The 24640-nt window shown below is 34.4% G+C and overlaps 1 protein-coding gene across 4 annotated transcripts in view; it reads left to right on the top strand.

Moving 5' to 3' along the window:
* Positions 1 to 24640, top strand: part of UVRAG (UV radiation resistance associated) — a 397709-nt gene that overhangs the window by 89025 nt on the left and 284044 nt on the right. For all 4 annotated transcript variants that reach the window (XM_031961363.1, XM_031961361.1, XM_031961364.1 and 1 more), the window contains 2 exons: positions 6450 to 6611; positions 8815 to 8889. In XM_031961363.1, coding sequence (XP_031817223.1) covers positions 6450 to 6611; positions 8815 to 8889 — 237 coding nt within the window. The remainder of the gene's footprint in view (positions 1 to 6449; positions 6612 to 8814; positions 8890 to 24640) is intronic.

Genomic DNA, 24640 nt, shown 5'->3' with positions numbered 1-24640 from the left:
ATCTGTTCATTTACTTTTCTCAAATCAGTCAACATCCTCCATTTGTCCAGGTTTCTTTTTTACAACAAATAAAGGGAAATTCCAAGAACTTGCAGAAGGTTGTAAGTGTCCATGGTCAAGTTGCTTTGTATTATATCTAATAAGGCCTGAATTTTATGACTAACTAAAGGCCACTGTTCTATCCATACTGGTGTATCAGTTTTCCATTGGATAGGAAGAGGTGAAAATGTTGGCAGGCCTTGAACAGCAGCCCTGCCTAAAAAACCGAAGTACTCATTTGTAATCCTAACTGTTATATAAAATGTCTCTTCCCCACAAATGGATGGAGATTTTTTCAACTACAAAAGGAGTAAAAAACTCCTGTTTCACCTTCAAATATCCATCTCAAAGAGGTAGTACTAACTTCAGCTGTTATTGATCCTCCTACGCCAGACATGTAGGTGTCTGCCTTAATCTTTGGCCATTGACTGGGGCAGCTAGCACCTCTAATGACTGTATGATCTGCAACTGTGTCTACCTACCCTTCCAGTGGTGTGCCATTTACATAGTGAGCATAGGTTGGTTAGCTGTCACAGCTGCTGTCAAGAATATTCCTGGATTCTGCTGCTTGGAGTCAAAATCTGGGTAAATATCACCAGATTGCCTATTAGGAGTCTGTATCAGTAAACCTGATGCTACTACTTCTCCTGGGTGATAAGTCACACATTGTCTACCTGTATTAGTGACTGGGATGTTAGCTACACATTCCCCAGTTTTCCACATCAATATATGGATGGACACTGTTTTGTAAGCACTCTCAGGAGTTGAAATGGTCAAGCCTACTGTGCCTGGAGGCAAGGGATCTATAGCCCAGACAGGGACAAACTTCACCTCTCCAGAGGATATATCTCAGTAGTCCCAATGGCATACAACTCTATTCTCCCCAATTGTAATCCCTCTCTCCCATTAGATTGCTTCCTGGCTGATTGATCATGTTGGAATACTGAACTTCTAAAGACTCTCTGGGTGTAACATCGGCTGTCATCATGCCCTAAGTGTTTTTTGCCTGGGGCCCCAGGGCTGGTCTCCACTTCCCGTTTCCTGAGTCATTCTATATTCTGATGCCCAGTGGAAGCCTCTGCTGCATTTTGGACATAGGGTTTTGGGTCTTGTTCTCCAACCCTGTCTTTCATGCCAACATTGAACTTTCAGATGCCCTACTTCACCACATTGAAAATATTGGAGAGTCTTTCTGGAAGTCCCTTGCCAAAAGGGACCCTGTATTTTCATGTTCAGATCTTGAGAAGTCTGCATCATAACCTGGGTTTAAGAGGTATTTGTGCCCACTGTGGCACAGCATCTTATGATTTCCTCTAGAGCAACCTTGTGTAGTCCTAGTATAATTCTTCTACAAACCTCATTAGCATTTTCTTTAGCAAGTTGTCTTATAATTTCTGTTGCTACATTTTCATCAATAGTTTGATAGCTGTCTACAGAGGTCCTACGAAATCACCAAAGGGTTCATTTGCACCTTGTGCTATTTTGGGGAAGGCTTCCCCTTTATATTGTCTTCCTGGGAGACTGCCCCATGCTTTGATAGCAGCAGAAGCAAAACCTGTGTAGTTGGTCAGAAGTGATTGGTATATTAACTCCAGGTTTCCTATTTCGTTGGGCTTGTATTCTACAGAGTACACTATACTCAAAAAGCCACAACAAGTTTTATCCAGGTTCTAAACATGTCTTTGCTATAAATTTTCAATCATTAGGTGTTAAAATTTCAAAAGCCAAATGCTCTAATATCATCTTAACATAAGACGATATAGACCCATAAAGAGTACAAGCCTTTTTCAGATCTTTGATAATTTCTAGATTAAACAGAGCGTATTTTCTTTTTTCTTGACCTAAAGAGTCAAACTCTTCAATCACAGGGTATGCTTTTATTTTTAAATCAGATGTAACTTGTCCTTCATTTTTAGCTTTAATTAGTGCCCTTTGTAGTTGTGTCATAGGAGATGGACAAAGCTCCTTCATGGGTGGTGCTGATGGTGTCACTGCCCTTCCCTTCCTTTTCCTCCCTCCACCCATGAAGGTGAAATTGTGGGAGGATGGTCAAGAGATGGGGAATACCCTAATGGTGCCTGCTTGGGTGTAACTGAGCTGTGAAAGTGAGAAGCACCACACCCCTTAATTTCCTCAGTGCTATTCTTGTCCAGTTCTCCATGCTTTTCAGCTGCTTTGTTAGAACTTGTGGGATTCTTAAAGCCAATTGTATAGAGTCCAGTGATCAGCTTCCAAGTTACCAACAAACCTTGCTTCTTTATTAACCTAACTATGCATTTTGCATATTTCCCTCGGGATGGGGGAGACTCTTTTCTTAATATTTGTCCCATTTCAAATTAAAAAAAAAAAAAAAAGAAAGTGACTAGTTTAGCCTTTACCAAAGTTTCCTGCTTGTCTATGTTTATGCTCACCCTATTTCTGGATCAAGGGGACTTACGATCATGTCAGTCGAACTGTTGCGTGTATGTTCTTATATCCATGTTTGGACCCCAAAATGTAATGTCTGGACTAGCTCTCTGGAGGACTTGAGGATCAGCTTAAGGACTTGAGGATCAGCTCAAGTCCTTGGTCTTAGTGGAGGTGTGAAGGAGGCAGGAGGGCCACCATGTGACTGGTCAAACATGGAATCAATCATTTCCAGTCTTTCTCTGCCCTTATATATCTTAGTATAATTACATCATTACCACATACTGAATATGTATGAACTAGAGAAACATTATATCACCATGCTAAGTACTAAGTATATATGTGAACTAGAGAACCATCATCTCATCAGTTCTGTTGAGTTAACACCTTGTTTCAAGTATACTTCTCCAGAGTTCCAGCCCTCTATACTTCTGACTTCAGGACTTGTGCTCTATTCACTGGGCCACCTAGCTGTTCCTAAAGGATGCTATTATTATGACAGAAAGAAGATGGGCTCGTTGTATAGTAAAAGTGATGTGAATGGCTAGAATATTCTCCTAGTCTTCCTTAAATGTTGGAACAGCTTGGGAAAGTCCTTTAGCATGTTATGTGGAATCCCTAGTGAATTTCTAAGTGGTCATAGCAAGATTGACATAGGATGGATTATAATTTTTATTACTAGAAGGAAATCCTGAATCCATGACATCACTGTTTCAAGTTGAGTAAATTTATATAAATATAATAGAATGTGAGCTCTATTCCTCATGGAATATGAATTGTTTTGTTTTAATATTTTATTCCCAATATATAGCACAGTATCTGGCACACAATAAATAAATGCTTATTTATTTGGAGCTGATTAGAAGCAAGCAAGGGAGTAGGTCTGGTAGAAAACTAAAGTCAGGGCTAGAAATAGAAAAAGTAACTGGGTACCTAGAGTTTAACTTGCAATGTTCTTCTCTAAAATATCATGTTCTCTGGGAACAGGTTTCTTGGGGAGCTTCTGGAGGCAGCCTTAGTTTCAGTTCCATTCAATAATCACCTCAAATGCAGCCAGGTGTTAAAGTCCAGATCCTTTCTTTTCTCTTTCCAAGTATTGTCTCCTTCCTTGGGCCCGGTTAGCTTTCTTAGAGGCCTATCTCTCTTTTTGGTTCCCAAAGCTCTTGCCACTAGTCCTTTGCCTCTGCCATCTTCAGCCTTTCTTCCTCCAAATCTCCAGCCATTACAAAGGTGGAAGTTGGAATGAATCTGACTCCGCCTCCCAGAGTGGGCTTGTGGGCTTTTTTGTCTGGCCCTGAGAGCTTCTTGCTTATATGCTGTGCACTGAGTATAGTCCAATCATTATGTCACTAGGAAACCATTATTTGTTGTAGGATTAAATCAATAACCCATTGTCTCCTCAATTCCACTTAGTACCTTGTTTCAAGTTCTGTCCCATAACATCTACTTGTAGGATCAGATCAATCATACTGAACCATGCTAAATTAGGTAATTATTGTCTCATCAATTCCACTGTCTTAGTACTTTGTAAGAATCATAACATTAACCTATTAAAGATTTACATATGCATACATTTTAAAATGCTAAATTTTGTAAACATTAACAACAAAATTTAAATGTAGAAAAAAAGAATAGAAAAAGAAATAAAAGTATAAATTTTGTTTTTGTTTTTCATGTTGAATTATTTCAGTCATGTCTGATTCTTTGTGATTCTATTTAGGGTTTTCTTGGCAAAGATACTGCATTGTTTTTCCAATTTTTTCCCCCATTTTCTTCTCCAGTTTGTTTTTTATAGTTATTTTTTTAAGAACTTAGGACTGAACTTGTGATTGTGTTGGTATAGGAATGAAGAAACTCCTATCAATCTAGATCAGCAGTTATCATTCTTTTGTCAGAATAGTGTTAGATAACATATGCCATTTTTTTTCAGCCATTATTCAATCATTGAACACATTGTTTTCTGGTTTTTTTTTTTTTTTTTTTTTTTTTTTTTTTTTTTAATGATCATAGTTGCCATGAATATTCTTGTCTAGAATGATCTATCCTCAATGTATTTTCCTGGTAATAAAATGATTAGATCAAAGGGTGCAATTGTAGTTACATTATTATTGCTCTATTACATAAGTATTACATTATTTATTATAGAATAAAGTATATATTTAATGCCTGAGAATTCTGCTCTCCTAAGCACAGCAAATGGCACATTTTATAAAAAGTTTTTCATGTTTAATGTGAAGACTTTGCACCTCTGTTGGACAATGCGCGGTAGTAGCTTTAATTTTCATTTCTTCCAAGTACAAATCTTGCCCTGACCTTAGGGAATGTTGTTTTAAGTAGATTTTGATAACAATTTTAAAAATAATATTTGAGAGGTTGTAGATTCAAGATATATAATGAAACCTGTGCTTTGGACATGTGCAACATGGGAATTTGTTTGATTTTATCATTTTTTCTTGTTATTGTTGCCTTTCCACTTTTCCTTTCTTCTCCATTTCTTCTCTTTCTCTTTTTTCCAAGTGCTTGTTAAAATGGGAAAAAATTAATAAGATAGAATTGATGTCTGATTGGAGTGGAACAAATATCTTTCCATTATATCACAGTTCATAATATTATTCATGACAACAATAAAAAAAGATTAAATTGTGTTTAGCATTTTTTATTTAGTCAGGCATATATTTTGTTAGCATCACTTTGGAATATTAGAAAACATACTGGATGTGGACAAATGAAACCCAGGTTTTCATTTTGTTCTGCCATTATTCATTCATTTAGTAAACATTTATTAAGTCCCCAGTATGTGCTTTGTTATATGCTGGGGATTCTAAATATAAGTGAAAAACAGTTCTTCCCCTTAAGGACTATGCAATCTAATAGAGGACACACACACACACACACACACACCCCAAACTATGTAGATGATAAGTAGGGCATAATTAAAAGAAAAAAAAAAAACACATTGGAATTAAGAGGAGTTGGGGAAGGTTTCTAGTAAAAGAAGTGATTTAGTTAGGACTTAAAGGGAGCCAGGGAGATTAGTAGATAGTGGAAGAGGGAGAGTATTCCAGGAATGTGGAACAGCTAGAGGGACAGAGCTAAGAGACTGTAACTGTGAGCAAATAACTTTTACCTTTTAGCCTCTTTTTCCTTTATCTGTAACATGGGACAGATAATGATTATTTGACCTGTCTCAGATTCTTATAGGAAGATCACTTTATAAATTGTAAAGTGCTAGACAAATGAAAGCTATTAAAAAAAATTACTTAAAGTTTTGTGTTACAAATTCTGTTCCTCTCTCCTTCTTTGCCTTTCTCCCTCCCTGAGATAGTAAACAGTCAGATAGAGATTATACAATTATGTAAAATATTTTCATATTAGCCATTTTGCACAAGAAGCCTTGAATAAAAGAAAAAAAAAGAAAAAAAGAAAATGAAAAATAGCATGGTTCAATCATTATTCAAACCATAGTAGTTTTTTTCCCCTCGAGACCTTATTATCATTAGCCCTTTAGGATCATCTTCATGTATTGCTGAGAATAGTTAAATCATTCACAATTCTTCATCAAACAGTATTGCTGTTACTGTGTACAGTATTCTCACTTGAGTATGCATCAGTTAATGCAGATCTTTCTAGGTTTTTCTGAAATCATCCTGCTTGTCATTTCTTAAAGCTATTATTTTTAGGAAGATTTGTTGCATACATTAAAAAAAAGTTTTAATAATTTTAAAAGCATAAATTTAGTTATCTGTAAAATTCACTCCCTAGAAGCATTTTATTTCCTCATGATTATAGCTATCTGAGATGTTGTGTGTTTTTGATGATTTTTTTTAATAAATAATGTTATTGTAACCTCTTGGATGTTAATTGGAGCATTATTATTTCACTTAGTGACTCCATAAGATACTTCAAAGACTGTTCAGTTTTTAAAGTGAGAATAATTTGTACGTTGGATGAAATAATTGTGAAAAGTTATTTTTTACTTAAATGCTTTCTCCCCCAATCAATAGAATCCAACTTGGAGAAGTCTTGATTTTGGAATAATGCCTGACCATCTTGACACATCAGTATCCTGTTTTGTGGTAAGAATCTGGGGTGGAAAGAAAGATCTCTTCCAGCTGCTGATTGAGTGGAAAGTCTCTCTGGATGGACTAAAATACATGGGTCAACAGGTAATTTTGGATTGATGTTTATACGTAGTCTCGATTACTCTGTTAGCTTGTCTGTTTCCTTGCCACTGACTGACTACATGCTTCTGTATATAAGTCAATTAGCAATCATTTATTAACTGCTATGTTCCAAACACTGTGGTAGGCATTGAAGATTTGAATATAAAGAATGAAACAATTCCTACTTGGAGTGACCTTACATTTTAACGGAAGAGAAAACAAATATAAGTTTATATGGTATAAATTTAAAGTGAATAAATACAAATATATGACCATGCCTTTCTTGTATTTTCTTATCTACCCTGACATTGATTCCTCCCAAACTCAGTTCTGACCCTTCATGTCTTCTATTGTTATCTTCTTGAAACCTGCCCTTCATCTAAATTTACCTGTTTCTCTAGAGTGTACAATTATCATTCAAATTTCTGAGGTTCATAGTCTCAAATTCATCTTTGATTTTTCCATCTCCTTTAAATTATGAATGTAAACAGTTGTCAGATCTAGTACATTCACAATATCTTAAACTTTACAGACTTTTTGGTTGGTTTGTCATCCATTTCTTTCCCCCCAATGGTGTATGTAACATAGTGCATCCTAGGCTCTTCTCTTTACATTCCAACTTGGTGACCCTCACATATTACATTCAAGCTAGTTTACAATAGCCTATTAGTTGTTTCAAACTGGTTGTACCATTTCCATCTAAAACTTCATATGTCAAAGAGAAATATTTTTATTTTTCCCCTACCTCTCTATTTCTGTTAAAGGTAACACAATCCTTCTAGTCTTCTAGGTTGGTGACCCTGATGATGCTTTTAACTCTTGACATATTCAGCCATTAAAAAAAAAAATATATGATGCTTGAGCTCCATTCTAAAAGGAAGGGAGAAACTAAAAAGTGGAGTAATGAGGAAATGCTTTTTAGGCATGGAGGGTAGGGCATTTATTTCAGTTCATGGAGAGAGGAGATGTAGTGTCATCTTGAGAAACAGAAAAGGCCTATTTCTTTGATTGCAGGACATAAGAATCCAGGATAATGTCAACATTATGAACATGAGATTTTGGAAGGTTGATGGTACCTTTGACATAAAGTTTGAAAGTGGGAAAGATTTAGAGAAAAAAATCAGTGCATGTGTTGAATTTTGGACTTATTTAGTTTAATTTATACACATTCCATGTGTATAAATAGTGCCTTCCCTGGGACACTAAGGATATCTAGTTTTAAATGTCTAATCAATAATTGATAATATGGGCCTAATGCTCGGAGGAGGCCCTGGGGCTAGATAGATACATCTTGGACTTATTGCATAGAGATGGGACTCAAACCCTTGGAAAGTAATGTTGTTTTCAAAAAAGAATATAAAAGGAGGAGAGAAAAAGACCTAAGATAGAAGTCTGGGGAACACTCTTTGTTAGGTGGCATGATATAGATGAGTCAGCAGAGGTGACTGAAGTAGTCAGTCAGTTAAAGGAGAACTAGGAGAGAGAGGTGTCACAAACCAGAAAAAATGGGTCCAAGACAAAAGACGAATCAGCAGTGTCAAAAACAGCAAATAAGTTGAGAATGAGGACTGAGAAAAGACCATCTCGGGGGTCAAGAAATCATTGATAACTTTGAGGAAAGCACTTTCTTTTGAGTGAGATCAGATTGTAAAAGATTGAAGGTTGAGGCAGAGAAGAAATAAAGTAGCAAACAGAGACATTTTTTTTAAGGAATTGGCTAAGGAGGAAAAATACATAGGATGATAGTTTAAAAGATGGTAGGATGTAGTAAAGATTTTTTGAATGAGGGGGATGGGCATATTCTGAAGCCAGCAAGGAAAAAAAGCAGTTGATAGTAAGAAGTTGAAGTAAGAGGATAATTGGCGAAGTATGCTACTGGAATTAAATAGCAGGAGAGAAGATTAAGTGCATTTTAAAGGGATGGCTTTGAAAAGGAAGGAGAATTACTACCTCTGAGGCTGGGAAAAGAAAGAAAGAACAAGACATGTTAAAGGATCTTGAGATGAAAAATATGGGGGAATGGGGAGCCCCAGAGAACAAGGTTGTCAACTAAAATGACTTTCTTGGTTTAAATCACCTAATGAGCTGGAGCACCATTCATTTAAAAAAAAAGTTATTAGGACCTATTTTTATTTTTGTTGTCTGTAGAAAAACTTAATAGGCATAAGAAAAATTAACCAATTTTAGTATATCTTTTTTCATTTAGATTCATGCTCGCAACCAGAATGAAATAATTTTTGGGCTAAATGATGGCTATTATGGAGCTCCATTTGAGAACAAGGTAAGTAGTGTAAGGTATTTGCACTTATCGTGTATACATATTATATCTAACTCTACAAACTATGTATTTCAGAAAATCTTTCATTTAAATTTCAGGAAATGAATTGTATTAAATTTTATTTTTAAAACGTTTATATACCTTTTATTTAATATTTTATTTTTCCCCAATTACATGTAAAAATAGGTGTTAATATTCATTTTTAACACCTTGAATTCCAAATTCTTTTCCTTCCTACCTTCTATCCTTCATCCTCCTCATTGAGAAGGCAAACAATCTCTAATGCATTTTATACATGTATAATGATGCAAACTATTTCTAAAATAGTCATGTTGCGATAGAAAACAAAGGTCAAAGCCCTCAAGAAAAACTAAGAAAATAAAGAAAAGTATGCTTTGATTTGTATTCATGGATGTAAATTATGCAGTACTCATAATGTATAGTAGCAGTTAAAGCAATAAGAAATAGGTTCAAATAATTTTCAGTTCTTGAATTTCATTAGCAGCAATGCTTGAAGTATCCACAAGATGGTGGTGTCTCTTCATTTAAAGGAGCTGGCCTGAAGCATGGGTTGAAACCACCTAAGTAGTTGAGTTTGAAATGAAACTATTTTGAATTCCTTTGGTGTTTAAGGCAAGATACTTATTATATTAATAGCAAGAAAATAACTTAAGAAGTGGCTTTCTTCTGTTTTAAAATAAGAATATTGTATTCTTTAGGTTATAGCAGCTGCTTGATCTGCAAATTCAATATTCCACATGTATGAGAAAGCAGCAAGTAACAGAAAAAAGTTAAAATGAATATAGACATTTTTTAAGAAGTTCAAGCTTATGTCCTTAGGTCAGTATAGAGTACTGACTTCCTCTTCATTTATATAATACTTATAGTTGATGGAATGCTTAAATCTTATTTGATCTTAACAGTACTATGAGGTAGGTAGAGTAGGCATTTTTAATCTTTATTCTTCAGATGTGGAAATTTGAAACCAAGAGTGTTTAATTGATTTATATTTAGTTTATTTTTTACTGAAGTGAGAAGTGAATTTGATGACTTGATATGAAAATTGCTGCACTCTGATTTCCACATCCCATTTGTATAAATAGTGCATTCACTAGGACACTAAGGGTTAAGTGTCCCAGTGGAGCAGAGAGAAAGATGTAGTATAATAATTAATAATTTTTGTTTATGTTGTTTCCCAGTACTGCAGCAGGATAAAAATGAGTACAACAAAAAAAATAACTCAGGGATATACACAATTCAAATTAGTTTGTCATTTTTCTTTTTTTCAAAGTAGAAGAAATTACAAAGACTAGATGAATTCTTAAAATTTTGAATTAATAACTTGATCTGGTTATTATAATAAATCCATATATATGACTATACTTAAATCCAGGGTGATATTTTGATTCTTAGCCATCTGAGTTATTGTGTTCTAGCCCTTCAGACAAGTGGTACCTAGAAAGTATTCAGTTTTTAACCAACCTCCCTGCTTTATTCAGTCTGCTCATTTCAGAGGATCGAATTAAAGTTTTTGGATTAACCAGAAGCCTGATCCATGAGTGAATATTAAGTGAAGATCAAAAGATTGATTAAAGTACTACGAAAAATGTATAGAGTATTCTACCAGACAGGCACAGGGTGTTTTGTATATTTGAAGAAATGGGCTGTGCCAGTAAGTTAACCAGTCACTTTCATGAAGTCAGTTAAAATTTCAAAGCACTAATTATCCCATGTTTTGCACAACATTAAAACCTTAATGTAGATCGAATTAGTTTCTGACAGAGTTTTTAAAACGCAATTTATTCTATAATTTATATTTACAAATTCTGCCATTGCTAGGGGTCTCCCATATGATCCACTTAGGCTAAAAGATAATCTGGGGAAATGCCATAATTCCTGTTCATTAGTGGGGCAGAACCTTGTTCTCTTTCTTGTAGAGTATGCCATCTGAATTTTTCCAGATTCAGTTTTGTGAGATGCAAACTCAACTCAATGCAATGTTGGGTCCCATAAAAAGTGAAGCACATCTCAAGCCTTAGTGGCATAGGCTAACAACACTGAACTTGGAACCAGAAGACTTGGTTTGTTTTGTATTATTGAATCCTGTAATTTTGAATAAACAAAGTTCCTTCTTTGATCTTCCTTTCCTCCTAATTTTTAAAGTGTGAAAATTAGAATAGATAATCTCTTTTTAAAAAAAATATTTTGTTGTAATTGAACAAGATACACCTTCTAATTCTCCCTCTCCCTACTTTATCCCCAACTGAGAATAAAACAAAAGTAAACTCTGTTATGAAGATATATAGGCATTCAAAACAAATGTCCACATTTGCCATTTTGCAAATACATTTGTTTCATTTTGTTTTCTGAATTTTTCATCTATCAGGAGGTGGGTAGCATGTTTCATCATTAGTCTTCTGGAATCCTGGTTGGTCATTAAACGAGTTGAGCACAATAATATTCCATTATATTTATGTAATTAATTCATCTATTCTCCAAATTATAAGCCCTCACTCAGATTCCCATTCTTCCCTCCCAATTTAATAGCATTTTATTTTTCAAATTGCACATGAAGATAATTTTTAACATTCAGTTTTGTAAGATTTTTAGTTGCAAATTTTTTTCTCTCTCTTTTACCTCAATGTGATATAGCAAGCAATTTGATATAGGTTATATATGTTCTATATGTACATAATACTAATATTTCCATATTAGTCATGTGGGAAAAAAAATCAGAACAAAAGAGAAAAATGATGAAGGAAAAAAACAGCAAAATGAAAATAGTATGCTTTGATCAACAGTATGATATGTTTTTTTAATTATAGCTATTTATTTACAAGATATATGCATAGGTAATTTTTCAACATTGACAGTGGCAAAACCTTTTGTTCCAATTTTCCCCTCCTTCCCCCCCACCCCCTCCCCTAGATGGCAGGTAGACCAATACATGTTAAATATGTTAAAGTATGTTTTAAATAGAATATATGTGTACATGTCCATACAGTTATTTTGCTGCACAAGAAGAATCGGACTTTGAAATAGTGTACAATTAACCTGTGAAGGAAATCAAAAATGCAGGTGGACAAAAATAGAGGCATTGGGAATTCTATGTAGTGGTTCATACTCATTTCCCAGAGTTCTTTCCCTGAGTGTAGCTGGTTCAATTCATTACTGCTCTATTGGAACCGATTTGGTTCATCTCATTGTTGAAGAAGGCCACGCTATCAGAATTGATCATCATATAGTATTGTTGTTGAAGTATATAATGAGTTCCCGGTCCTGCTCATTTCACTCAGCATCAGTTCATTTTAAGTCTCTTCAGGCCTTTCTGAAATCATCCTGCTGGTCATTTCTTACGGAATAATAATATTCCATAACATTCATATACCACAATTTATTCAGCCATTCTCTAATTGATGGGCATCCAATCAGTTTCCAGTTTCTAGCCACTACAAAGAGGACTGCCACAAACATTCTTGCACATACAGGTCCCTTTCCCTTCTTTAAGATCTCTTAGGGATATAAGCCTTGTAGTAGCACTGCTGGATCAAAGGGTATGCACAGTTTGATAACTTTTTGAGCATAGTTCCAAATTGCTCTCCAGAATGGCTGAATATATTCACAATTCCACCAACAGTGTTTCCCACATCCGCTCCAACATTCTGCGTTGTCTTTCCCTATCATTCTAGCCAATCTGACAAGTGTGTACTGGTATCTCAGAGTTGTCTTAATTTGCATTTCTCTGATTAATAATGACTTGGAGCATCTTTTCATATGACTAGAAATAGTTTCAGTTTCTTCATCTGAGAATTGTCTGTTCATATCCTTTGATCATTTATCAATTGGAGAATGGCTTGATTTCTTATAAATTAGAGACAATTCTCTATATATTTTGGAGATGAGGCCTTTATCAGAACCTTTGACTGTGAAAATGTTTTCCTAGTTTCTTGTTTCCCTTCTAATATTGTCCAGCAATATGATTTGATCTCTGGATACAGATGACATTTTTCATCCTAAGTCTGTTTGAATTGTCTTAGATCACTTTATTACTGAGAAAAGCTTGGTCTGTCATAGTTGATCATCACACAGTTAGATTCTCATTCTTTGCCACTTTAAAAGGACTTAGATTTTTGTACATTCTTAGAGTTTGTTTTGTTTAGGATTTATTCTTTCTTTAATCTGCTAAATTATGTGTAATCCTGACTGTCCTGACTGTCTCTCCTTGGTACTTGAATCCTCATTGCTTGTAATATTTTTTGTTTGACTTGGAAGCTGTGATGTTCTTGGGAGTTTTTTATTTTGGGCAGGTAACCCATTTCAGGAAGTAATTCTTTTCATTTCTTCTTTGCCGTTTGGTTCTAAGAGATCTGGGCATTCTTTTATGACATCTTAAAGTAGGATGTTTAGGTTCTCTTTCTCTTTTTTAAAATGGTCATAGTGTACAGTTAGTCAAACTATTTTTACATAGTTTTCTCCTTGGTCTGTTTTTTAAGCCCCTTGTTTTTGCTATAAGATACTTTACATACTTTAAAAAAAAAGTCTTTTGAGTTTCTTTTAATATTTTTTATTGCCAAATGGAGTTACTGATTTTTAATTAATCTATCCTAATTTTCAAGTAATTTGTTGCTTAGGCAAAATTTTGAACTACTTGTGCCAAACTATAAATTCCCTTTATAATTTTTTTCTTCCATAGCTATCATTTCTTTTCACTTTTTTCCCTCATGTATTCTAATTCCATTTGTAAAACATTTTTTTAAATTTTTTTTTATTATAATAACTTTTTATTGACAGAACCCATGCCAGGATAATTTTTTACAACATTATCCCTTGCACTCACTTCTGTTCCGATTTTTCCCCTCTCTCCCTCCACCCCCTCCCCCAGATGGCAAGCAGTCCTATATATGTTGAATATGTCGCAGTATATCCTAGATACAATATATGTGTGCAGAACCAAACAGTTCTCTTGTTTCACAGGGAAAATTGGATTCAGAAGGTAAAAATAACCCGGGAAGAAAAACAAAAATGCAAGCAGTTTACATTCATTTCCCATTGTTCTTTCTTTGGGTGTAGCTGCTTCTGTCCATCATTGATCAATTGAAACTGAATTAGGTCTCTTTGTCAAAGAATACATCTTCATACTGTATCGTTGTTGAAGTATATAATGATCTCCTGGTTCTGCTCATTTCACTTAGCATCAGTTCATGTAAGTCTTTCCAAGCCTCTCTGTATTCATCCTGCTAGTCATTTCTGTAAAACATTTTTTAAACTGTTAAAAAAAAAACAAACCCAAAATATTTGCCTCATGTCTTCTGGAAATTCTATTTGAGTTTGTTCCTGAGCTGTGTTCTTCTCTTGAGACTTTGCTTGTAGATATTTTGGAGTAATTTTCCTTTGCATTTTTGTCTTTAGCATTCCTGCCACAATAGTTCATTATGTTGGTATCCTTTTTTTGTTTGTTTACTTGTTCTTCTAGCCTGTTTCCTGACCTGATGTTAGGATTGTATTCTCCCACACTTCTGGAAGAAAGTTCTGGGCTGGTGCTGCTGCTCCTTTTTTTGGAGTGTTAAATGTTGTTTTATTCTAGGATCTTAGAAACAGACTGGGAACATGTAAGCTTTTAGTGCTTCCACAGGGGTTTGATCCATGGCAGAAATCTTATTATTGCCCCCTGGTCTGACTTCTTCAAGTTCTTGATCTATGTTTGAGTTTGAGAAAGCATAGATTCCTACTGGACTTTGTTCCAATCATCTACCTGAGAAACTATGTTATCTCAGAATGTCAGGATTTTAGGATCCTCTTTGTTCTGGGTTTCCTGTTTTAGTTATTATGCCTCTGTAGGGTAGGTTCAGTGCTCTTTGAAGTAAGACTTTACTTTGAGACTAAGGTCTGAGCCACACTGTCGCAACTGCTAGCTTTTAAATCTTTTCTTTTCTCTTTCTCCTTCTCTAAGCTGTGATTTTCTCCATCAGTGTGTGTGTGGTGTGGTATACATTTGTTTGGAGGAGTTGTGGACAGGATCTCAGCTGCATTGTTTCCTTCTACTTCGCCATCTTGGCTCTTGGGCCAGATAATCTTTAAGGAACCTCCTAGCTCTGATGGTCTGCGACTCTGTCAATAAATGATCTTAGTATTGGTCTGTTTCATGGCATTCAATTTAATAAATTTGTATTATATAGCTACTGTCAACAAAGAATTATAATCACTTAAAAAGAAAAATTTCTTTAGTATATATAATAATCCTTTATCTCTTATTTAGTTTGTCCTTATTTCTTTCCATAAACATAAATTAACATTTTGCCCCTTTTCATTAAATTTCTTATGAATTGGTTGAATAGGAATATCTTCTTTTGATCATTGGATCTGAAAATGTTGATGGATATCTTTTAACTTTTTTTCAAAAATTTATGTAGTTTCTGGTTAATTTTAAGACTATGAAAGGAAAAAAAAATGGAATCCTGGGTCAGAAATTATGGTAAATAAGTGTTTGGAAATTCATTTGTCTTCATGACAGCGTCTGTGATCCTGTCAATGAGCAACCATTTAATAAATGCTTGCTGTATGCCAGGCCTGGTCTAACAAAGAAAGGTTGAACAGAGATACCTTATATTTCTTCTGTAATAGACTACTAGTATCTGAGTTTTGTCGGAACTCCAGAGCAAAGGGTGTTCAGGTCTTGAAGTTATTTAGCAAGAATTTTACTTTGAATTCTTCTTGGGCTAAGACTGGTGGATACTTAGACTATGTCCAGATGAGCATATATTTGAATAGAGAATTCATTAGGCATTTGTTATTTTCAGATAAATTTAGTACTTTTTGTTTGTAGTTTCGGGGCACTTAGGTAGCAGGATGAGTGAAATAATACCTTTTTGATAAGTTAAAAGTGGTTATTTGAAGGGTTTTAAATGAAAATAGGAGACTCTTATGTTGCAGTGCTATGGAAAGAACACTAGGTGCTTTTTTTCCCCTAGATTTTTATGATGCTTTTCTTTCCCCTCCTACTTGTTTGGCAGTTCCTTTTTGTTTTCTTTTGCTGGATTTTCATCCAGATGTATCTGCCAATTATGTCTATTCTTGGCCTTCTCCTGGACCATCTTCTTGTTCTATAGAATTTCAATTGGTGATCTAATTAGTTCACATAGATTCCATTATCATCTTTATGCAAATCATTTGAGATCATTTTCTAGTCCTAAAAAAAAAAAAAAAAAAGATAAATACTGAATCTCACAAACAGAAGTCACAAAAGTACAAGGATACAAGACATAGTATAGGTTTTACTTCAAGCAACTGAAAAAGATGCTCTTCTCGTTCTTTTGAAGTCTACAAAAAGGCAAAAATCACATTGTTTAGTAAAACAAACTTCCCCAGCAGAAATAAAATCTTCTGGTACTTAGTACAATGCCTGCACAAAGGAGACACTTAATAAAGATTCGTTGCATTAGTGAATCATACATTCAGTAATAAGAACTACAGTAAAACCAAGCAATTCTTGAATTAAAATGATCTCTTTCTAAATACTGCTTTCTTTTCCCACACTACTCTCATAATGAAGGAAAGTCTACTAGAGACAGTCAAGTTCACCATTCTAAGGGTCAGATATGACAGGAAAATTATCTAATTTGGCGTGGTTCAGTATGATTGATTTGATCTTAGAAGGAGATATTTTGGGCCAGAACTTGAAACAATCTTATCTTCTGCATGAAATCTTTCCTCTTCTCCTTTAATGCTGGTGCCTGGGATTAACTCAGATTTATCATATATATCTTACATAGTTTGCATAGTTTTCTATTAAATTGGAAACTCCTTGATATCAGGATTTATCTTTTACCATTCTTTTTATTCCTAGCACTGAGTGCAGTAACTGACACACAATAGATGCTCAGTAAATGCTCATTAACTTGGTTGTGTGTAGAGTACTGGCTAGCTTCGTGGAGGGCCTTGGGGTCAGCCAGAGTCAACGGGGAGAAGTGAAGGAGGTAGGCAAATGGCCAGGGGGCTTGCCAAAGCTGTCTCCTGGATTCTGGGATCCAGAGTCACTAGCCTCAGTCTCCTCCTCCTTGTCCCGGAGCCAGGTGCCTCTGGCATCTCTCCCAACACCCTCCAATCCTTGCCTTTCTTTCCAAGCATTCAGCAAGCACCAACAGTGAGAAGAGCCATTTATCCAAATATATGCTAATAGAGTCATTATCTCACAGCAGATAGGTAATTAGCCTTAAGTGCTCAGTTGTTTGATTCAAGCATATCTTTTTGGACTTTCAGCCCTCTACAATTGTGTGTTACAAAAATAGAGATTCCAGTTATAGTTTATTTACTAATAAGCCATATGACCATGACTTTGTAACCATCTCAGTTCTCTGGGTCTTTAGTTTTTTCATTTATAAATTTGGAATACCAGTACTTGTACTTACTTAAAGCAGTAAATGAGGTAATAAAGTATTTTGCAAAGCTTACAATGCAATATAAATGTGAGATGTTATGGCAAACTCATGTTTTTATAGTGGATTCTAGTCAGTGGGGAAACATTCTATATAAACATTTTTATTATTTTGAACTTGACAAACATGAACATTTCCCAATAAAGAGAATAGGAAAAAATTATATATGAAATTGGAAATCTTGATGTTTTTAAAATTAAATGTTTTTTTAATTTCAAATTCAACATGATAGTTCCAATGCTTATACCATGGCCCTCTTTGAACTTCTGCTCTCTTTTGTGTATTTTTAAAATGATTCGCTATTTTTTTCTTTCTTTAAGTATCCCTGTCATTATTTATCCATTCCATCTCACCTTTCCTTCCTACCCTAATTCTTCTTTGAAACAGATAAACATAGCTTTAGAAAACAAATGTTTTGCCCATTCTACCCATCTACTTCATCACCTTTCTACCAAGGGGGAGAGTAGCATTCATCAGGTGATGATGGTTTAGAATGGTGATTGGTCTTTGTGGTGATCATAGTTCTGAATAATTTATAACAATGAGACATCATACCAGAACTTTTTGGGATGCAATCAGAACAATTTGAGATGAAATTGTTTTTGTTCATTGTTCTTTACATACCTAGGCTTTTAGGTAGAATCATTCTCCATTTAAACTTGAGTCTTTCAGAAGCACATTATTGATGATCATTTTACTACATTATGATTAATAAAGAATGACTCTTTATTACCCTGGTGGCCAAACATAGGTCAGAACTCAACTAGTAAGTTTCTTTTTCTCTTTGTACAATCCTAAAATCAAGAATTAATTCCTTTCTTCTTCTATGGAGTCTGGGAGAAGAGTGGGTAGAAAAACAAATAGGAAGGAGATGATGAAGGATCATTGAATACTTAGAACTAAGTAACTTGTGTGAGGCCTTTCTATGGAAAGGGCTGGCTGGGCAAACTGTGGAGAAAACTCCTGCTAGCATTCCAAGAAGTAATGATCAGGATCCATAGATAGTATAAAATAGGACTTCTTAAACATTTTCTATTCATGATTCCTTTTTTCTGGAGAAATTTTTATGTGACCTCAGATTATATAGGTATATAAAATAAGTATACAAATCAAACATTTCCTGATAATAAATCATATTTTCATGATTCCCATACTTAGTTATGTGGTCCCAAGTGGATCATAACCCATAGTTTAAGAAGCTTTGGCATTAAGAAAGAGGCTCATATTCAGTAAGGACCAATAGAAGAGATGAGGATTGACCCGCCTGAAGGGGATGGAAGTAGCTATTGGTTGACCTGACATTAACACTGCAAGAAGTCGATCTTTTCAGAGAACATATCTGGAATGTGTCATTTGTCAAACCTGATCATTACACACCCACTTCACAGGAGGATAAGCAATGCTGGCAGAAGAAGCCTATGAAACACTAATAGAAATTATGGTGTCCTTGGCAAGAAATTGAGTATCTAAGGGACATGGATGGTGTTTTTAGCACTGCTGATGATTGAAAGCAGGGGCTTTGGGAGATAATGGTAGATCTGCAGAGTGAGTATCTGATTAAGAAGTTGATGTCTGAGAATAAAATTTAAATTTCTAAACCACAGTTTTAAGATGTAAGACTTATAAGCCCTTGAGAAGAGATTAAGTGTATTTAACCAGGAGAAAAATAGTTGCCTAAGGTCTTAAAAATCATTCAAAAGAACTTGAAACTGAAAAGTTAGCTTAGGGAGAAACTGCCTTCATTATATGTTTGCTAGTCCACATGGTGTAAGAAAGTGACTGCTACAACATAGGAAAAAGACTAAAGGGTACCTTATAATTCAAAGGAGACAGAATTCAAGAAGGAAGCCAATAATAAAACAAGTGATCTAAGATGTTTATATGCAAGTGCACAGATTTGGTGCACAGATTTCAATAAACATTGAATAGTAGATATACAAATGGCAATAGAAAATCTGACCTTATACATATGATTGTGATTTAGTGGGATAGAACTTATTCCTGAAATATGGATATAGAAGGATATGCCTTATTAAAAAGATAGAGCATGGATACAAGGGAAGGTGAAGTAGCATTGAATGTTAAAAAACTATACTTATATGAGGAAATCCAGGACTGGGATAAGAGGTGGAGTGGGGTGGATGATAGTTGACAGAAATTGGGAAAAGGTAGACATGTTATTTTCATGGAAATATCTGGGAAGAAAGATTAAATAGATGAGAACCTCAGGAAACATGTAAATATTCCTTTAAGGTATAGTAAAATTGTTATGGGTAACTATAGTTATCAGGACATTTGTTCTGCTGGAGCTTTTTTTGTTTAAAAAACAAAACATTTAATAAATTCTTGGCTTCATTTAGTGATATGATAATTTCTTCTTTTACAAGGTGGAAGAAATGATGAAGAAAATTTCTATTTTGGACATCTTTTTAATCAACTAGGAAAAATTGATTGCTGAAATATAAATGACTGTACCCTTTAGGGGCAGTGAGTGCTCCAGTAGTCACTTGACCCAGCATGCCACTATTGGATCTGTATTCCAAAGAAATCATAAAAGAGTGAAAAGAACCCACATGTGCAAAAATGTTTGTAGCAGCTCTTTTTTGTTGTGGTAAAGAATTGGAAAATAAGTAGATACCCATCAATTGGGGAATGGCTGATTAAGTTATGGTATATGAAAGTAATAGAATATTGTTCTATAAAAAAATGAGCAAGCTCATTTTAGAAAGGCTTGGAAAGATTTACACAAATTGATGCTCAGCAAAACAAGCAGAACCAAGAATACATTATTCACTGTAATAGCAAGATTGTTCCATGATCAGCTATAACAGACTTGGTTCTTCTCAGTGGTTCAAGTTAATCCCAATATACTTTGGATGGAAAATGCCATCAACACATCCTATGTTCACTTTTTTTTCTTCTTTTTTTTTTTAATCTCGTGGTTTTTTCTTTTGTTCTGATTTTTCTCTCCCAACATGATTCATAAGGAAATATTTTTTAAAAAAGAAAGAAAAAAGAATGTACATGTACAACCAGGGGGGAAATGTTTTTTTATGTGTAACTGGGGAAAAATAAAAGAGTTTAAAAAAAAAAAAAAGAATATTGTCAGGAGTGCCAAATCTCAGGATGAGTTGAGGCTAGCAGTGAATACTACAGTGGGGGTGGGGGTAGGGGTGGGGGTGGGGGGTGGGGATGGGGGTGGGGGTGTCAGGGTTGGAGAAAGGATCTTGATAAAATTAAAAGAAGTGATTAGTACTTTGTTTAGGTGAGGTCATTATAAGTAGTGATGAAGTAAAGGTAACAGCTGTTTGACTATTTTGTTTTCATTTTGTCCAATAGAGAATTTTTTTTTAAATGGGAAAAGTACAACAAAAATGGCTAATAGTTGAAATCCTAGTTATTTAAGGTTATAGTAAGAAAATATCTAATTGAATCCTGAAATTGTTAATCTCTTAGAGGAACAAGATCCCAGAATATTTGAAAAACTGGCCAGTGTGATTAGTGAGCTACTATTAGTGACTTTTGAAAGATTATGAAGAATGAGAAAGATATTACAGTAATAAAGAAAGGAAAATTTCATCATTAAAAAAATATTTTTTTAGAAAGAATAAGATAATAGACTTCAGTTTATGGTGGTGATTTATTTATATGCCTTGACTTTAATTTCTAACAATAGTTTACCAAATGGTTTATTTTTTTAATTAAAGTTTTTTAATTTTCGAAACAAACTCATGGATAGTTTTTCAACATTAACCTTTGCCAAACCTTGTATTGCAATTTTCCCCCTTCTTCTCTCCAACTTTTCCCCTAGATGGCAAGTAATCCAATATATGTTAAACATTACCAAATGGTTTAGCAAAGCTTTTGTCACAATTACATGCTTTTTTTTGGGGGGGGGGGACAAGATTCAGACATATGTTCTAGATTCTGTGAGATAAGTACATTTATTAGGGGCATCTAGGTAGCGTGGTAGATAGAGCACTGGAACTGGAGTCAGGAAGACATCTTTTGAGTTAAAATCTGGCTTCAGATACTAATATGACCCTGGGCAAGATATTTAAGAACTATGCCTCAGTTTTCTCACCTGTAGAAATAGGGATAATACAGGGCCTATCTACCAGGTTTGTCATGAGAATCAAATACAATAATATTTGTAAAACTCTTAGCATATATTTGTCATCACATAAATATTGGCTGTTACTAATTAGTAAAGTACATTTGGAATTGGTTGAGTAGTCATTCCATGTTAAGTTTGAAGGAGGTCTTCATGGAAATGCACCAGGATTCATAGGGTGGTGCCATGAATATGACAGTTACTTAAGAAATATTTGTTTTTTATGCTATTTGACATTTTTATCCATGACATGAAGGGAACAGTTAAGTGGCATGCTTACCAAAGTCTTAGATGACTAAAATTGAGAAGTGAATAGCACATTGGATAACAATCAGGATCCAAAATGTAAAGTCAAATATTTGAATTAAAATGACTAGATAACATTTTCTATGGAAAAAAAAAAACCTATCTGGAAGAAGGGGCAGCAAGAATTAGCAGTATGACCTAGCAATGTAAAGAGCTAAAGTGATTTCAGACTGCATTAAGAAGGGTACAGGACCTGGCAGTACAAAGAGCTAATGTGATTTCAGGCTGCATTAAGAGAAGGATGTGGTACAGAAAATGAGGTGATATTCCTGTTATTCTTTGCCTTTGTCAGACAAAAAGCATTTTGTTTAGTTTGAGATGCCACATGTTATGTAGGACATTAATAAATTGTAAAGTCTCTAGAGTAGTAGAACAACCATCCAGTATGATGAGGGACCTAGTATCTGGGCTATAGGAAAATCATTTGAAAAAAATGCTTTTTATTTTGGTCTGAATCTTTTCACAAGTTTTGAAGCAAATAATGGATAACTTTGTTGGGGTTATTTTTATTTTTAAATTCATTTTTATTTTGTTTTTAATTCCAAATTCTTTTCTTCCCTAACCCCTTAAGAAGGCTTATAAATATGTATAGTTACAAATACGTATAGTTATGCAGAACAAATTTCTGCATTATCCATGTCAAAGAATAAGAAAAAGAGAAGAATTTGGTTTCAATCTGCATTCTGTGAGTCCATCAGCTTCTGCTCTTGAGATGGTTAACATGTTTCATCATGAGTCCTTTAGAATTGTGTTTGGTCATTTTATTGATCAGAGCTATTAAGTCTTTGAAAGTTGATTATCTTTACAATATTGCTATGATGTAAATTGTTCTTATTCTTTTCACTTGGCTTTGGATCAGTTCATAGAAGTCACTATAGGCTTTTCTGAAACCATCATTTTTAATACTACAATAGTATTTTATCGAATTCATGTAACTATAACTTGTTTGGCCATTTGTCAGTTAATAAACACTGCCTTAATTTTCAATTCTTTGTCACCACAAAAAGAATTACTTTAAATATTTTTTATACCCATTGGTCCTTTTTCTCTTTCTTTGATCTCTTTGTGGTTGGATAATTTTGGGGGCCTAGTTCCACATTGCTTTCCAGAATGGTTGGATTATTCACAACTCTACAAAAAGAGCATTAATGTACTTGTATTTCTTAGGCCTTTCGCTTTGATCTTTTTTTGCTTTTGTCATTTTAACCAGTCTCTTGAGTATGAGATTGATTTTGTTGTTTTAAATAACATTACTGATGTTTTCTGTTTCTGATAATATCATACTCTCCCATATATCGCTCTCCTCACCCCTCCCTAAGAGCTATCCCAAATGACAAATAGTAATTTTTTTTTAAGAGAGGAGAAAAAAGTTGATCACAACTGAATGATATATTGACAATCTAGAAACATGTGCAATGTATAATACCTGTGAATCTCCAACTGCACAAAGGAGTAGATTAGGAGTGTCTTCTCATATCTCTTCATTCAAGTCCCACTTGATCTTTATATTTTTGTTATATTTACTTCTGATTTTTTGATGAGTCATTGTTCCTTCTATTTAGATTGTTATAATTACTATGTGTGCTGTTTTCTTGGCTCAGTTTATTTCACTTTGCATCAGTTCGCATAGCTTTTCCTATATTCAACACACATATCAATTTTCACAGTGCAGTAGTATTCCATTATATTCATGTACCACAATTTATGTAACCATTCCCCAATTGATGTATGTATATTCATATCAAAGTAGGAACTTCTATTTGTTCCCATTCCAATACTCTTTTTCAATACAGTTTCTGTCTCTAGGTACTATGGGGTATATATAGGTGTGTGTGGGTGTGTGTGTGTGTGTGTGTGTGTGATTTAATTGTCCATGGATATGTCTGGCAACTCCTCTAAAAATACTTTGCATTTCTTTTTTTGAAGAACTGTTTATTCATATCCTTTGACCATTTATCTTTTTGGGGAATGGTATTGTATCTGTATTTTCAGATAAAATGGAAAAACAAGACATTTAAAAGAAAGTCAAATACATGAGAGAATGTTTATTCCTTATTCTAAAATATCGGTCTTGTACTTGCTCACAATTCAGAAATCCACCAAAATGTGTGGTTGCATTTCTTAAAATTGCCTTTCCTCAATGCTGTAGATACGGTGCTGCGACAGTAGAGACAGAGTAACTGAAATCAACTCAGTTTTCTATTGGCTTCTAGTTCTTAAGCTCTGTAGATGTACTTGGTCCTGATTGCTGACTACTGTTCTCTTATTTATAAGAGGACTGAGTAGTAGGCCTGGGATCTTTGAGGAAATTTAAATGATGTACACTTAAAAGAACTAAGGTTCTTTGGTATTCTGACAAATCTGTCAGAATCTCACAGAGGTAATTCAGTGACAGATAAATGAATTATTTTTTTTCCCATCAAAATCCTTTATCAAATATCTTTTGGAACTTTTCATTTGGTGAAATTAGATGGTATTGATAACATGCCTTCTAGCCCATTTCAAGAATGTCATTTGCAAAGCAGAAAAGATACTTTAATAATTTCCTTAGGTGTGCATATAGTGAAAAAATATTGGAGCTGGAAGAGAGATCTTAGAGATTATCTACCCTAACCCCTTCATTTTGCAAATGAAAAAACATTGGCCTAAGAAGGTAAATGACTTGTCTAGAGATATATTGCTAATTTATATCAAAGTAGGAATTTTTATTTGGACTCTTCATTCCCATTCCAGTTTTTAATACACTACTTGCCTCTAGGTACTATGGGGTATATGTTTGTGTGTGTAAGTGATTTGATTGTCCATGAATATGTCTGACAGTTCCTCTAAAAAGAATATTAATCATATCATTCATTTATATGAGAAGTATGCAACTGCTTAGTATTGATTTGGAATTAATGAC

This window comes from Sarcophilus harrisii, chromosome 3, assembly GCF_902635505.1.
Source record: "Sarcophilus harrisii chromosome 3, mSarHar1.11, whole genome shotgun sequence".
Taxonomy (NCBI): domain Eukaryota; kingdom Metazoa; phylum Chordata; class Mammalia; order Dasyuromorphia; family Dasyuridae; genus Sarcophilus; species Sarcophilus harrisii.
The sequence above is the reverse complement of the archived record's forward strand: the minus strand, read 5'-3'. Positions and strand labels throughout refer to the sequence as shown.